Source organism: Sabethes cyaneus, chromosome 1 (genome assembly GCF_943734655.1).
Source record: "Sabethes cyaneus chromosome 1, idSabCyanKW18_F2, whole genome shotgun sequence".
Classification (NCBI taxonomy): Eukaryota; Metazoa; Arthropoda; class Insecta; order Diptera; family Culicidae; genus Sabethes; species Sabethes cyaneus.
The window spans coordinates 59,504,257-59,520,145 of NC_071353.1; the positions used below are offsets into that span (position 1 = coordinate 59,504,257).

General features: G+C 37.0%; 1 protein-coding gene and 1 long non-coding RNA gene across 5 annotated transcripts in view; one reads left to right on the forward strand and one right to left on the reverse strand.

The window, feature by feature from the left end:
- LOC128745204 (protein roadkill) overlaps window positions 1–15,889 on the reverse strand; it is a 148,778-nt gene that overhangs the window by 92,068 nt on the left and 40,821 nt on the right. For 3 of the 4 annotated variants that reach the window (XM_053842244.1, XM_053842236.1, XM_053842228.1), the window contains exon 1: window positions 8,004–9,791. The exons of the other annotated variant lie outside the window; for it this stretch is intronic. In XM_053842244.1, coding sequence (XP_053698219.1) covers window positions 8,004–8,017 — 14 coding nt within the window. In that variant the 5' untranslated portion in view covers window positions 8,018–9,791. Of the gene's footprint in view, window positions 1–8,003; window positions 9,792–15,889 lie in introns of those variants that run through there. 4 annotated transcript variants of the gene reach the window in all.
- On the forward strand, window positions 5,709–6,724 carry LOC128745241 (uncharacterized). Its single transcript, XR_008412529.1, has 4 exons — window positions 5,709–5,893; window positions 6,005–6,205; window positions 6,275–6,346; window positions 6,428–6,724. It is a non-coding gene; the product is annotated as an uncharacterized LOC128745241 (long non-coding RNA).

The following is a 15,889-nucleotide window of genomic DNA, read 5'->3' on the forward strand; positions in this document are numbered from 1 at the left end:
CAAATGAGACCTGTCGAACGGTTCAACCAATAACATAAAGAGAATCGAGTAAATTTCATAAAAGTGTAGTTGCAAATGTTTTTAATAAATAAAAGATGCAATATTTCTGAACGTTGGCTTGATAAAGTTGTTTTCCGAAACAGTTTAAATTTGACATAAGAATACAACATTTTTTTTACTTAATTTTTTTTAAACTGTGTCGTGTCTCGTGTCCTCTATGGCCGGACACTAACTTGTCCTCTATGACCGGACAGTAAAGTAATTAGCGAAATTTGCTTACTTCGTCTAGAATTGCTATATCTTTGATTCCTATGTGAAATAAAATTAGTTAAGCAATGCAAAAGGTATATAAAATCAGAAAAAACTGCAGCAAAATCTCAATTTGCTGTCAACCTAACCACGTGCCTTGTAAATAGAGTTGCCACGTACATTTTCACATGCATTCCGCATTACCAGCACACTCAACACAAAATTTATGTGAATAGAACATTGTTTAACTTTTATCAAGCAAACCTGCAAGGACTGGACTCACAGGATTTGTGCTGGAGTTACTATCAAACAAAATACAACAAAATACTAAGTTACAAAATACTATCTACTTTCAAAATCAACCTTGCAGCGCAAATTTTGTTACTTTTTATTTTTTTGCTTATAATATTGTTTTTCTCCACATTAAAGTGAAAATAGATGTAATAAACCCGGTATTTTTAAAGAAACATTGATAAATGTTCTTAGGTTTTTGTGTGTTTTTAACCGTTTAACGGTCGTTTGCCTCAAAATGTGCGTTCTAAGTATTCGTACTCACGAGATATAGCCTATACGAGAAGTTTACGTGGATTCTGTCTCTTGACAATTTTGGCAAGAAAACAGAAAGGCCCTTGGCAATTAGATATTGGATACGGCCTGCATAAAAAGCTGCAATGTAGATGTTCCAGATTTACACGACATTCTCATTATGTGAAATTCCAAACCTGAATGTGTTAAAGGTATCGAAATTTCAGGTTTTGTTCTGGTGAAGCTGTGCATTCTGAGCCAATAATTCAAAAAACGATAAAAATGGTTTCACGTTCCACTTTTGCTAGCAACGGTTCATTTGGCAGCAGTAAAGAAATGTATAAGCTTTCAGCTAAGTCGGGAAGGGTCGCTCCAAATCGATTCGTAAATTCGCGTGGAACGCCTCTAGAAGAACAACAAGTCTCATCCTATCTATCCGATGCGAACCGACGTCTCCTCGAGCGAGAGAAAATGATCCAGATTGTGCCCATTCCTCATTCTCCCTGTTAGTAAATAGAAAAAAAATACCATCTCCACATATAACAACCATTCCGGTAAACGAACCAACGATGAGGGAGATTGGAAAGGAAAAGCGTTCGCTGGTAAAAAGAAATCCAATTTCGCTCGATTTCCAAACCCGTCTCTGAACGCTACAGCTGGCCTGGCCATGGTTTGATCGCCAGCAAATCGCTTCCACCCTTTCACACCAGACTCGAGAGTCGTAGCGGCAATAACAGCGTTGCGGCAGAAAACGGCGGCTGGCACAGTACGTGAAAGTAGCCTCGTCGTCGATTTCGTAGTTGCACATCGTCGACATGCAGCGTGGAGGTGAAATCTGACGCAGTTGTTGCCTTTTTAATGAAGATTTTCTTAGACTTTTTATTAATGCGTACAAACAACTGCGGTGAAGAGCCAGCTCAGGGGTTTGCTGACAACAGACAAAAGCAAAGTTTATTAAAGCTTTTCTGCTTCAAAGTAGAAACAATCAAACAAAGTCCTTCAAAAGGGCCATTCGAGACCATTCACTTCGAAGCAAAATCAGAATCAGAACCAGAATCATACATGAAACAAGTGGAAGCAGAAGAAAGGTTGCTGCCTGGTTGATTCTAACTGGTCTTTGTAGCTTCACTCTGAAGTTGGACGCTCATTTTTATTCTACTCTTGGCACTGTGGCTATATCTCTAAAGCCGTACCACCAGAACGAATGATGGCAGGATGGTTTCCATATATACATAAGCAGTGAACATTCGCTTGTCTCGGTTTATGCCGTCTGCATAAGAAACAGATCGAGTTCTTGCTGCTCCTACTGGTTCTGGTAAGGTTTCTTTGTGGCCTTCGAGAAGGAACTTGATGATAAAGTGTGGCTCAGCATAGTTATTCCATTCTCCATTGCACGAAATTGTGTGTTTGCCCCCTTGAATGCAACGAATGACCGTGATGTCGCGGGGTGGTTGAATTCCTTCAAGGAACAGAATGCATCGTTGGAATTGAAGCGCTGAGCAGATTACAAACCATAGTCAGCACTTGTGCTGCTTTTATAAGAATCTGATGCTAACGATAACGATTTTTTAATGGATGACATACTTTATTCTAATGCTAAATTTACAATTTTTATACATTTTACTACAATTAATTCAATTTTTGATATGTTTCACCCACAATTTATTTGAATTTTTAATAAATTGAGTTTTGTGACAATCAGTATCTCAAGATCGCAAGATGTACTCATTGCGTTTCATGAATCAGAAAATTTTTATGTAAAGCAAACGTAAAACCTAGGTACTATATTCCGTTATTGAAACTTGACTTTCTGTTTTTATTCGACAGCCTTAGTTAGAGTACAGGACCAGTGCGGGGCTAGCGCTACAATCCTATTGACTCTAACAACCTCTCCCTGCTGAGGTTCGAAGATACGACGACTGGCTTTCTAAACTAGCACAGAATCTCAAGACCGACTGGGAGGCTAAGATCAGATAGATGACAAGATAGAGAATAAGGTAACGGCACCAGAAATCACCACTTTTTTAGACAGCAAACAAGAAAACCGAAATTTATTGCCTTGTAGTTCCATATCGTTTAGCCTACATTAAACAGAAACATTTTTTCTACGTTTTTAGCATAAAACTTAGCACCAAAAATTTAAAAAATTTGTTGTAAATGTAAAAGGTGCGTTTCATGTTGCGGCACTCGTTTTCGACCCCCAAGACCCAACTTTCGCCATTTCTGTGCTCCAGTTTTCGCCACCCCCAGAAACATCGTTTGCGTCTTGTTCTAGGCTAAAAATTCATTTATATTTATATTTTTTCTGCAAAATAGAATCAATTTTTAGTTGATTGCGGTTTTCATGATCAATTTTGGTCATAAATGCCATAACAAGAGCGTAATAAAACCGTAAGCGTGTAGAGCGTGATAAAAGTGAATGTTCACTTAGCTATTAATGAGCTGCATGCAATGTAGCACAGTAACCACAAAAGATACAGCAAAACTTTTTTCAGCAAAATTGTAAATAATAACTAGTTCTACAAATGTCCCATATATAATTTAGTTTAAACTTTGCTCGGCTGGGACAGTACTGTCAAATGAATCAAAATTGAGTCAAAATCAATTTATTATTTTTTTTATGTTATTTTTAATGAAAATTCAGGATATTTTCTAAATAGATCATTTTTTTGTAGGTGCTGTAATTTTCGAGTTACACTTAAAAATGGAGAAAAAAACCCTTTTCAGAAGTTAGTTCTGGACCAAGTTTGGAAAAACTAAGTATGCAAAGTTGCTTATTTACATGAACTCTTTACACACGCCACACACTGGTCGGATCGGCGTGAAATCTGTCCTATGCACTTTTGTATTTACATTTCCATTTACATTTATTGGGATATTTCATCTGACATAAAAATTGTCTTAATGAATAGAAAATTATAACATATTACACCTATTCAATTTTTGTGCAAACACGTGCGATGGTTCGCCGAACTCAAATAGTTCCTCCACTTTTGTAAAAGTCCGAATGCATTCCGTGATTGGTTCGTTATATACAAATGCCGTTTGATGAAATGGAGTTTGTAGTAGGCCCGTCGATCGTAATGGTCGTTATGATACCCGGAAATTCAGCAAGGACAACAGTTTCGGAGAATCAATTTCACCATTGATTAGTTTAGCCACAAATATCGCCTGATGCATTTTGCGTCTGTGGTCAAGCGTGTCTAGGTCGATTAAACGGCACCGGTTTGCATACGGTGGCAAGTTATCGGGATGACGCCAAGGGAGATGTCGCAAAGCCATTCGAACAAATCTCCTTTGCACACGTTCGATGCGTAGATTCCAAGTGATTTGCTTGGGAGACCAAACTAAATTACAGTTCTCCAGCAATGGTTGTACTAGCGCGCAATACAAGGATTTTAAACAATGGACATCCTTAAAGTCTCGTCCAATCTTAGAAATGAACCCAAGCTGTCGAGATGCTTTTGAAATAATCAATTCACGGTGTAAATTAAATGTTAATTTAGCGTCTAGCAAGACACCCAGGTCACTAATCCGATCCACTCTGCGTAATTCAGTATGGTCAATAGTATAATTAAAGTAGATAGGGTTTTTGATGCGGTGGAAACTAATAACTTCACATTTTGGTATGCTCACAATGAGCCAGTTCTGTCTACACCAATCGGCAAATACATTCAGTAAACCTTGTAATCGACGGCAGTCGTCTTCATCACTAATCACCGCGTATAGTTTCAAATCATCGGCGTATACTAACTTGCTGCCGGATTCCAATAGTAACGCCACATCGTTGAAGAACAGTAGAAAAAGCAAAGGCCCCATGTTGCTGCCTTGAGGCACTCCAGATTTATTGGAAAACATCGAGGAAATACTGGGTCCGAGTTTCACACGTAATACTCTACCGCTGAGGTATGAGTTCAGCCATTCAATCATTTTTTGGGAAGCACCGAGGCGAGATAGTTTCCGTAAAAGTATTGGTCACCAACCAAACTCCAACCACTTCAAATATTAATTTTTACGTTTATTATTTAATTAGTATTTCATGATGAGGAGTACAACTAAATTAATAATGAAATTATTTTCCCAGCAATTGAAATTAATGTTATTTAAAAAAATGTTTCATAGCATTATGCATAGCATGATATGAAAAAAGACGTTTTTCAAAATACATAAAAATTATCATAAAGTTTAAAGCAATGTTCAAAATTGAAATAAAATAGTTGTTTTCTCGATATAGATGTAGTACAAAACTTCATATCATTGGAAAAAAGTTGATATATAATAATTTATTACAATTATTGCCATGCAATTACGCAGTTATCAGTTATAGATTTCTTATATTTCGCTCATCGAAAAATTTCATAACGGTCCAACAGCTATGGCATAATATTTTATCGATCTAAAACTTTTAGCTGTAATTTTACTTTGAAAAAAAATTGAAAAAATTAAGGTAATCTTCATTGGTAATTAATTTCATAATAATTAGTTTCGACTTTGCATCAAATCATGGAAATTCACTGTCATACAACGTCATCTTTCGATATATCTGTGGATCTGTGCCTATCAATACAATTTAAACATCTAGCTCCATAACCCTACCGCACTAGACACTAAGACAGCGAAACTCGCTGGCGGCAAAGTGTCAATAGGCAGTCAAGGGCGATTCTAACGCAAGCAAAGCTTCTCAGCAAAACCGAACCGGCCGTGCGAGGAATCCGTTTAGACAGCAACAGACCGACTCAGCTGCTAGTATTTACACTAGTCAATTCGAGGAAGTGGCGGTAGAGTCAGACAACCAGCAATAGAATAACAGAAAAACAAACGTATTAGTGCATGTCGGTAGGTTTACGTAGATACGTAGAGTGTAGAATCGAGTACAGAATTAAGGAAATAGCGTGAGCACAGTAATTACCTTGAATTTGGTGCTGCTGGTTGGATTCGTATTGTGGCTTTTGCAAAGTAACGGGAAATCTGAGCAATCTCTGACAACTTGAATAATTATAATATCCAGTATACAATACTAGAACTGTCAATGGTGGATAGGTCAATGATAACGTTAGCTGTAGTAGTTCTGATCAGTTGAATGGTCCGAATTGACAAATCAACTGTAGGAAAAACAAAAGTAAAACGATTTCATCAAATCTCGTTCAGATTAAATACATACTGTGATTTCAATTCAAGATTTTTTTCTCGAAATATAAATTTAGATCTATAATTTTACTTTATTTTGTAGTTGGGCCACTGCAAATTATTTTCAAAGTTTTTGTCCCCACGCCCTTCAAAGTTGGCTCTAAAAATCGGAGGCGAAAAAATTTGTTAAACCTGAGTAAAAATGTTTTGTACAAAATCAATTATCTGTGGGTTTAACAGCCTAAAGAACTCGAAAAAAGAGTGTACGGAGTGTTAAATCTTCTTGCAAGAAACAAAAGTGGAGGTACAAATAATGTAATTTCCGAAAATCGACCAAAAAATTTTTTTTTTCATTTTGGCTCTATTTTGGAAGGTTTCTTTATGGAAAATAATAACGTATAAATGAAAAGCGAGAATTGCTTCGGGTTTCACGATTAAACTTCAAGTAAAAATTCTTAAAAATCTTAATTTTTTTGCTTGATTAAAAAAATCTATTTGTTTTTTTTCGCATTTCCCATCGCACCAGGACCCGCATTCGGACGTGGCCGGCGTCGGTATTGATCAGCATGCAGGGACCTGATAAGGTTGCATAACGAGGAATAGCGTGCTGTCCCAAGAATGCTTTTTTCAGCCATCATTTTGCAATTTTCATCGGTCCTGGTCAACAACGGAGTAGCAGCACACGGGCGGTATTCTATGCTTATGCTTATGCTTATTTTGAACAACAATCATCTCATAAAAGTTTTGCTACCACAAGAAACATATTTTAAGCATTTATATACAGTGTGAAACATATTTATTCGAACAAAAACAAAATCATGTATTTTTGTAAATAAAGGTTGAATTTCGAATTTTACTTTTAGAAGTTGTTTAGCGAACCCAGAGCGAACTCGTCGTCTAAAAAGTTCAACCCAGAACGAAACTAAGAACAACCTGAGTGAAAAAACCAACATTTTGACAGCCGTTCGATTGGAATTAGGGCGAAACTAGGTTAGACCTGAGCATAAACAAAAACGCTAAAAGCCTCAAAAATTCATTTTCCAAAAACGGCTATAAACACAAGCCTTTTAAGAACATTTTCTAATCGCCAGTAAATATATTCTATTTGTTGGACAATTCAAGGGCAAAATTTATAGCAATAAATTTAAAAACGTTTTTTTTTCGATATTTCCATGGGTTCGACGAATGAAAACACTATTTAAGCTTTAGTTTCTTCTTCAGCAAGCCACTTTTCAAAACGTTTTGCTATTTTACCGATAATAATTCATTCGAAAAGATTCACGAATGAAAAATAGGGATTATTAGTTGCAAAATAAAGATTTGCAAGCGTAATCGATTTTGATAGAGTAACTTGAACAATAGTAACTTTTGAATCAATGGCCAGTTCCGCGATCATCTCGCTGGTTCTTTTAAGTTTGCTTTGCGACAACAATGCTATCGGAGGTTTCCGAAGAATTATCTACAGATCAAATTAAAGTAACAGAAACAGCCAGTAACATATCTGGGATAAAAACGTTACTAGACTAAGAGTGTGTATGCTCACTAAATGTGTCGAGTTTAAAAATTAAGAATATGCATGAAATGTTATATTCCGTCACCTACGTTTTCGCACGAGACTTCAATTTTGATTAGATTCTAACAGAATTTCAATGGAAGCTGTGGAATCTAAGGGATGGTTGCACACCATACGAACACGTTTTACTTTCAGTACATACACCAAATTGGTTCAGGTCCATAATAGACGAATAATACTTGACCTATTGGGATGGGTAAACTTTGTCACTTTTTTCTGGAAATAAAATAAATCGCAGCTGTACAGTTGTCGTCTTGAGTTTGAGAACCAAAAATGTGCTTGGTTAATTCATCAGTTATGACAACGCGGTTAATGCATATATCAATAACGATTTTCAAAGTAAATTATTTCTCCTATATTTAATTTCTGATCGATTGATACAAATATTATTCGAATTGATGAAGAAGCGATTGAGCTATGAACGTTCAAAGAAACAATTGAGCTATTAACGTTCAAAACACCTGTCAAATTTTTGAAGATAACAAAGGAAAAATGAAATCCAACAAATGGAGGAACTACGCCCACTTACCTCGCTAGGGCCATCCTGACATGAGACAATCCGCCAGGTAACGCTATGGTATCCACGGTGGCTAATTTAGTTGATACGCGAAATTGCAGCGAAAAAATGTCACGAGGGATGCCACTCCTTATGTGCTAGTACACGTGAATCCGCAGAGTAGCAATTTGGAGCTTTTGCAAATGAACTAGGATTTGCTTACAAAACTGCAAGCAAACACAAACAAGATTATCGTTGCTTTGTTTTTTTGAACTGTACAGACGTGTTTTATTTTGTAGTTCACAAGCTTCAGCAGACGTGACTTTTACCCATCAGCATGCCTCTTAAATTTACTTGCTCTTGAGTCATTTGCTTGTATGTGCCACTTAAGTGCACAGCAGCGAAGGTCTGTTTTCCAATGTATTTGTATATTTGAGTTTTTTTTTTGTTTTTGCTCGCTTTAACCTTTCAATATTTTCTTACCAAGCAGTGATGGTTGGTTAATTAAATTTCACTTCTATTTTGAATAAACTTTTTTCGCTTCGTTACACTCTGCCTTCACTTTCATGAAAACAATTTCCAAATCTTCTCTCCTTTCTCTTTTCCTGTACGGTTGCTGCCTTTTATCCGGATAGAAACACGCTGTACACAAGAGGTTGCAGCACCCTGGGACAACCTTAGGTGAGGTTTCCGTTCTTCTACGCTTGCAACCTGTTGAAACCGATCGAAACTACAATTATTTCGTATCGTATCAATATTGTATCTCTTGATGTTCTGCAAGTATGAACACTTCTAGTAACACATCAAATTTATGGACAACTTGTCATTGCTCAGAGTATATCAAAACATGTCCACGCACAAATACTTCAGTGGTTATCCAAGGCCCTATCAATGACGTTGACGTTTCTGGAGCGATAAAACATAATTCATGGTTGCGTTAAGTTTCCAGAGTCTATCATAACATTTTCGTTAACATTTCAAGTACATCTGCGTTTATCTTGCACTGTACGCGGTCTAGCTTGTTATAACAGTGTGAAACAATACATGCAGTAGTTTGACCAAGTAAATATGTATACAATTGTTAAACACCATTCAAAGGTGTTTGTGTGTGTGTGTTTGAAGTGCGAAAACGTAAACTGAAGAACACGGTTTCACTAACACTTGTACACTCTCATGCACATCACCATACAACTGCTTGCTAGGTTCCAAGGTTCTTCCGTAATTAATACTTCTATCTTTCTTCCTCACACGCTGAGTAACTGTGCTGTTGAACTGGTTAACTCGATCACTTGACATTCACAATCTGTCATTGACTTGCCGTTTGCAGATGGTAATACTGAATATGCCTATCAGAAATTGGTCTTCATACTGAGCAATACTTAACGTCAAATTTGAGCACCTACACTTTCGAAAAAGTTTTTCAGGAAACGACGATAACGTTTGTATGAAACTGATGATAATATATCATCAACTAACACTGTTTCACTGTTTATACAAGGCTACTTATAAAAATGAACGCTCGGTTGAAGTCAAGGTTATATCGCTCTGCCTCTGAATATACGGTTTCAAAAAACCTTGGGACAAATTTAGCTGTTTCGCCTGCCTGAACGAATGCGCCTAGCGACGAAGCAAGGATTAATTCAAAGAGGCCAGTTATCCGGAGATTTACCATTCATTATTTCCCATATTATCTGCAGTAGTTATGATAGCTGAGTACGCTGAAACAATGCGACTACACAATGCTCTTTTTACTATTGTGTATTACTTTGGAAAAGACTTTTGTTTGAAACATTAAGTTCTTCAAGTAATCAAAGTGGAACACACAACACACATCAACACCGCACTCGCAACTGTTAGCAACTGACACAGGTGATCTCCATTAGTTCTCGTTCGCTCTCATTCGGATCAATATTGAGCATTGAAGCTCGCTTCCTCTCTCGTCTTGTTTTCCCACATAATCTCATTTATAATCAGCGTTGCCAACAGCTGTGAAAAACTATCGCGTCATTACAAAAGAATCTGCGAATGACTTGAATGGAAAGTTTTAGGCGGCTTCCAACAGCAATGGTTACCATGCGTCGCAGAAAAAATATTTTCGATTATACGTCTGATGACGATATTTTAGTTGAATTTTAATTTTTTCGAGGTATTGTATCGGAAACTGATTTCCATTTCTCTCTATCACGTAGATTTTTTTTTACAAAACTTGCTTCGTATATTACAAATATACGATGGAAAAATCAATATATCACTACGTTCAGCTTAACAAAATTATGTGTCATTTACAGATTTTGCTTCTAAAAGACAACACTACACAGTCGAATGAGCGTAATTGAACCTAACTGAGCGAAGCATCCCTGAAAAATTTAATATTTAAAATAATAAATAAAGGTATATTTGAAGATGTGTTTTGTTTTTTATGCAAAAATAGTGGTTATAATGCTATTGGCAGCAGGTCGCGTAGATACTGTCTAGAAAGTAGAAACAGTTTTTTGCCGGCGGTGCGCACCGGGAAATAACGGAGAGTCAGAAAACGGCTTTCTATAATGATTTTAAAATATAAAGCTAAATTGATACGTAAAAATTACCAAATGACCGCCATAATTTCATCAAACAAATGTGTTTTTTTATCAAAAACTACAAGGTATACAACTCTAAGGGTTGTACGAAAGGGTGGCGTAGGACTATATCAGATCATTAGATCAAAGTCTAATGTAAACTGCATTTCTGGCATATGAATGTATGAATGAATAAGAATATGTGAGTGTCATTCTTTAAAGGAATGTTTATTTATATTTATAAACTTTTTTAAGAAGCAAACCAGCCGCGGGCTGAAAACCTTTCAAACCTATACCTATAAAACTGGCATTCTGTCTGCCCGTATGTTCTTATATAATCGAAAACTACTGAACCAATCGGAGTGAAAATTTGCATGTAGGGGTTTTTGGTGTTAGGAAAGGTTGTTATGATGGTTAGAGATCTTTCACCCCACTAAGAGGGGGGCGGCTCCCATGCAAATCTATACCTATAAAAATGGATTTCTGTCTGTCTGCCCGTATGTTGCTTATAGAATCGAAAACTACTGAACCGATGGGCATATACGGGTTTTCGGGGCCACGGAAGGTTCTTATGATGGTTAGAGACCCCTCCCTCCAATAAGACGGGGGGGCTCCCATAGAAATGAAGCACAAATTTCTGCATAACTCGAGAACTAATCAAGGAAATGGAACAAAATTTGACATGTGGACGTTTTTGGAGACAAGAATTTTTTCTATGGTGAATTGAGATGCCTCCCCTCTTTAGAAGGAGAATTATGATCCCTCTCCCCTTTAGGGGGGGGGGGACTTCCATACAAATTTCCTCATAACTCGAGAACTAGTCAAGCAAATGAAACCAAATTTAGCATGTGGGTGTTTTTGTTGGCAAATTTTTTTTTTCTATGGTGAATTGAGACTCCTCCCCTCTTTAGGAGGGGAATAATGACCCCTCTCCATACAAATGAAATTCAAATTTCCTCGTAACTCGAGAACTAATCAAACAAATGGAACCAAATTTGGCATGTGAAGGTTTTTGGAGGCAAGAATTTCTACGGTGAATTAGGACCACTCCCCACTTTAGGAGGGGGGCTCCGATAAAAATGAAATACAAATTATCTTATAGCTCGAGAGCTAATTAATCAAATGGAACCATATTTGGCATGTGGGTGGTTTGGAGGCATGATTTTTTTCTATGATGAATTAGGACCCCTTACCTTTTTAGGAGGTGGGGGGGCCCATACAAATGAAATAGAAATTTCCTCATAACTCGAGAACTAATCAAGCAAATGGAACCAAATTTAGCATGTGGGTGTTTTATAGGCCATTTTTTCTATGGTGAATTGAGACCCCACCCCTCTTTAGGAGGGGAATTATATCCCCTCCCCCTTCAATAGTGGGGGGGGGCTCTTATACAAATGAAATACAAATATTCTCATAACTAGAGAACTAATCAAGCAAATGGAACCAAATTTGATATGTGGGGGGTTTTGGAGGCAGGAATTTTTTTTAATGAAGGTTTGAGACCCCTCACCCCTGTGGTAGGGGGATTAGGACTCTCATACAAATAAAACAGAAATTTTTGCGTAACTCAAAAACTAATCGAACTCGAGAAATTTTAGACTCTCATAAAACATTAGTCAATAACAAGATCACCAAAAACTATTAGTAACATTAGATAATTCAGCGCAAGACGGCCACAGGCCGCGAGTGTTGCCGGCGACCTGCCGTCGAAAGCGCCGGCCACTGCGAGGGGGCAGCCCCCCGTAGAGATCACCTCTATCTAGGTTTATGCATTTACCTCTATTACTTTCCTTCAGTTGGGTCACCCCTGCGAAATGGTGCTTTCTACGAAAAGATTTTCCGTGAAATTGTACATCCCGCGTAAGGTTTTTCGCGAAATGGTATTCTGCGAAATTCCGCGTTATGGTCAACCGAGAATTGGTGTTCCGCAAAATGGTATTCGGCGAAATGGTTTGTAATGATGGCGAATATTCAAATGCTATCCGCTTTATTTTATCAGGCTAAGCAATGGGGGGAGGTGTTTTCTACTTTACTGTGAGGAAACTTTGTATATCAGAACACCCATGAACTCCCCAGAAACTTGCAAAACTCGAGATTATGACAAAGGTCATCCGAGATTCACGATTTATGTACAACACAGTTTAATTTGTGGCAATACGCAGCTTGTCGGGTCAGCTAGTAGAGAATAAAAAAAACTATTTTAAAAGGTGCTTTCAACCAGTGGTTGACTCGCCCCAAAAGGAATGTTTAAAAGAGAAAAGCGAAATACACTCAAGTCGCTTTTTACGCGAAGGATACGTCCCGCGTAAATCAAAACCGCGTAAATTCCGAAATTCGCGTAAAAAAACCGCGTTAATTCCAAAGTTCGCGTAAAAAACCAAAATTTCGCGATTTCAACACTACGCGAAAAAATAGACGTTTTAAGCACATCCGCGTAAATTCCGCAAATTGCGTAAAAAAAACCGCGTAAATTCCGAAATTCGCGCAAAAAACCACGAAAATACAGAAATTCGCGTAAAAAAACCGCGTAAATTCCGAAATTCGCGTAAAAACCAAACCGCGTAAAAAGCAACTTCAGTGTATTCAGATTCAATTCTACATTAAATGCAATGGTGGCTTTGAAAATACGTGGACGAGGGTTCATAAGTACAACGCCTGCATCAATTGAGATATAGAGATGTCTTTTAAAAATCACTTGTGTGCACCAGAAAGGTTGAAATAGTAATGAACGACCAGCCTACAGATTATTGTAATAAATATAATTATGTGTAGCTTGACATGCTTCAATAATCTTACTTCAACTCCCTTATGACCTTTAAAAGTGCCATTGGTTACAAATGACATTAAAGCCAAAGCACGTTCATCGCAATTATGACGTGCCATTCGAATGTCCTCCTTTGACATGCATGAAAATATGGCACATACACAAAAACTTCTGTTTTATTTGTATGCGAGTCCTTATACTCGTACCACAGGGGTGAGGGGTCCCAAACCATCATAAAATAAATTCAAGCCTCCAAAAACCCTAACATGCCAAATTTGGTTCCATTTGCTTGATTAGTTCTCGAGTTATGCAGATATTTGTGTTTCATTTGTATGGGAGCCCGAGCAGGGTTTTAGAGCAAATTGAAAACAAAATTTGATATCTTGATGTAACGGATTTTGAATACTCGGTGTGATTTCATTTTGGTCGACTTAGCGGTTAAAGTATCAAAATTGATTGCAAAAATTCCACGCCGTGAAACTAAATTGAATACTACTTTTGCTATCAAAAATATCAAGCGGAATACTAATCTTGCTGTTACACAATATTAATAAGAAAACAGAATTAGTTATCATTTTACTACCATATCATCATCATTTTGCTATCATCATATAATTTGAACCAACCATTTTACTAGAAAAAAATTTAAGTGAGAATAGATTGATTTAAATATTTAAGGTTTATTTACATCATATATAGAATCTACCAACACATTTTCTTTCAATAAAAATGAAAGCAAAATGATAGCAAAGTCTGATACATCATAAGTGCCATTTTAAGTTGGTAGCAAACCATGTTTTTTATTTGACATCAACAGCAGAATATGTAATAATTTTGATATACTTTTGTTGTCAATCCTTGCTCAGAAGCCCCCCCTCTTAGTGGGGGGAGGGGTCTCTAACCATCATAAGAACCTTCCCTGGCCCCAAAAATAATTTAATAAGTATAGATAGATATCAAGAATTCAGAAATGCATAGCTTTCATTTTTTAAAGAAATAATGCTATGCAGACTCAATGTGTTTTGTTTTTACCTGCAACAAACCAACTATTTTTGGAAATGAAAGAAAGAACTATTTTTGTTTAGCCATTTTCAGAAACAAGTCATTTTATGCGAGTTGATAATTACATTATTCTTATTTGTTTATTGGTCATTAAGGTATAGGCTACAAGCCCGTTGCCAAAAAAAAACTTAATATTAACACAATGAATACAAATGAATACAATGATTAAAAGAAATGCAGTTGTCCCCTTAAATATAAACTATGTTGAATTATTTTCCAGCAGCATTGTGAAGAGCGTTAAAGAAAATTATCGATATAAAACTAGCACCACTGGCTCTCCACGTTTCTATGAAGAGAGATTGAGACTTATGAGACACACCCATACTCATAGCAACGTGCTCTTCGTTTCATTTTATGTACAAACGTGAGATTGTTGTACTCTTCGCTCATCGCTAGTCATTGCTCTGAATGCGTTATGGGTGGGAATTTAGAGGGAGCCGATGCTGCTACTGATTTGGGTGGTAGTTGGTAGACATAAAACATGAGTCGCATTCAATGGGATTCGTTTCATTGCAGTTTCTATGTGTGTGCTTTGCCCAACAGGAAAACGAGATTTCAAGAGTACTCTCTAAACTTTGTTGGAATGAGACTAACATGTTGGTATGGAGCAGATTTGGTGGGTGGAAACATGGTGTCGGGAGACAGATATTTTTATTACCTTCGTTTTAACTAGGGTTATGGTCCACTGAGCTCATCATTGTGTGGTTACAATTTGGTCGATTTATATAGATATATTAAAATATATGTGTAGAATAATTTAAAGCGAGATGCACAAAAATTCTCCAGCAATTTAGTAAAGCACCCGCCATACTATAGCAACGGTGTTGGGTGATATCTCCTACAAAAATCAAGTACACATTAGGGGAGAGTTGATAGACTTACAAAAGTGTAGAGAAAATATCTACACTGTTTGTGTCGTTAACAACATATTCGCACGAAATACTTGGATCATGTGAAAGTGAGGAATGATGAACATTGACGAAAACACGATCATTAATCCTAAATTCGAAAGTATGTGATTGATCAAAAATCTACCTTCACTATCCAACACGAACTCATGCTCACTAATCACACCAGCGTTCTCAAGGTTATCAGGAAATTAGATCATGTATAATTCAAATACTCCCACCATCCTCGCAGTAGTACCACCGCACCTTCACGATGAACTGTAGATGAATTAAACATAAAACGCTATTGACCGCTTAACGCTTCAATCTAGGCCATGAACCGATTTGACCTTATTCTTACATGTAGTAGCTGCTTCTGTCTCTTTTTTTTCGATCTACTTTCGCCTTCGTCGCCCCCTGGTATATGTCACACCAATTGGCTATTGTGTAACACAACAAGCTTTTGTAGTATATTTGTTCCGCATTGGCAGTGATGAAAAGGTAAATAACAAAATCAAAAGCTACCTTTATCATTTATTTTATAGCTAAGAAGAAAAATCTATATATCATTTTTCAATGCTAACTTTCATGTTTCTTAGGACTGCATAAAGATTACATATTTCAGCATCTCGTCTCATCCTCAATCAT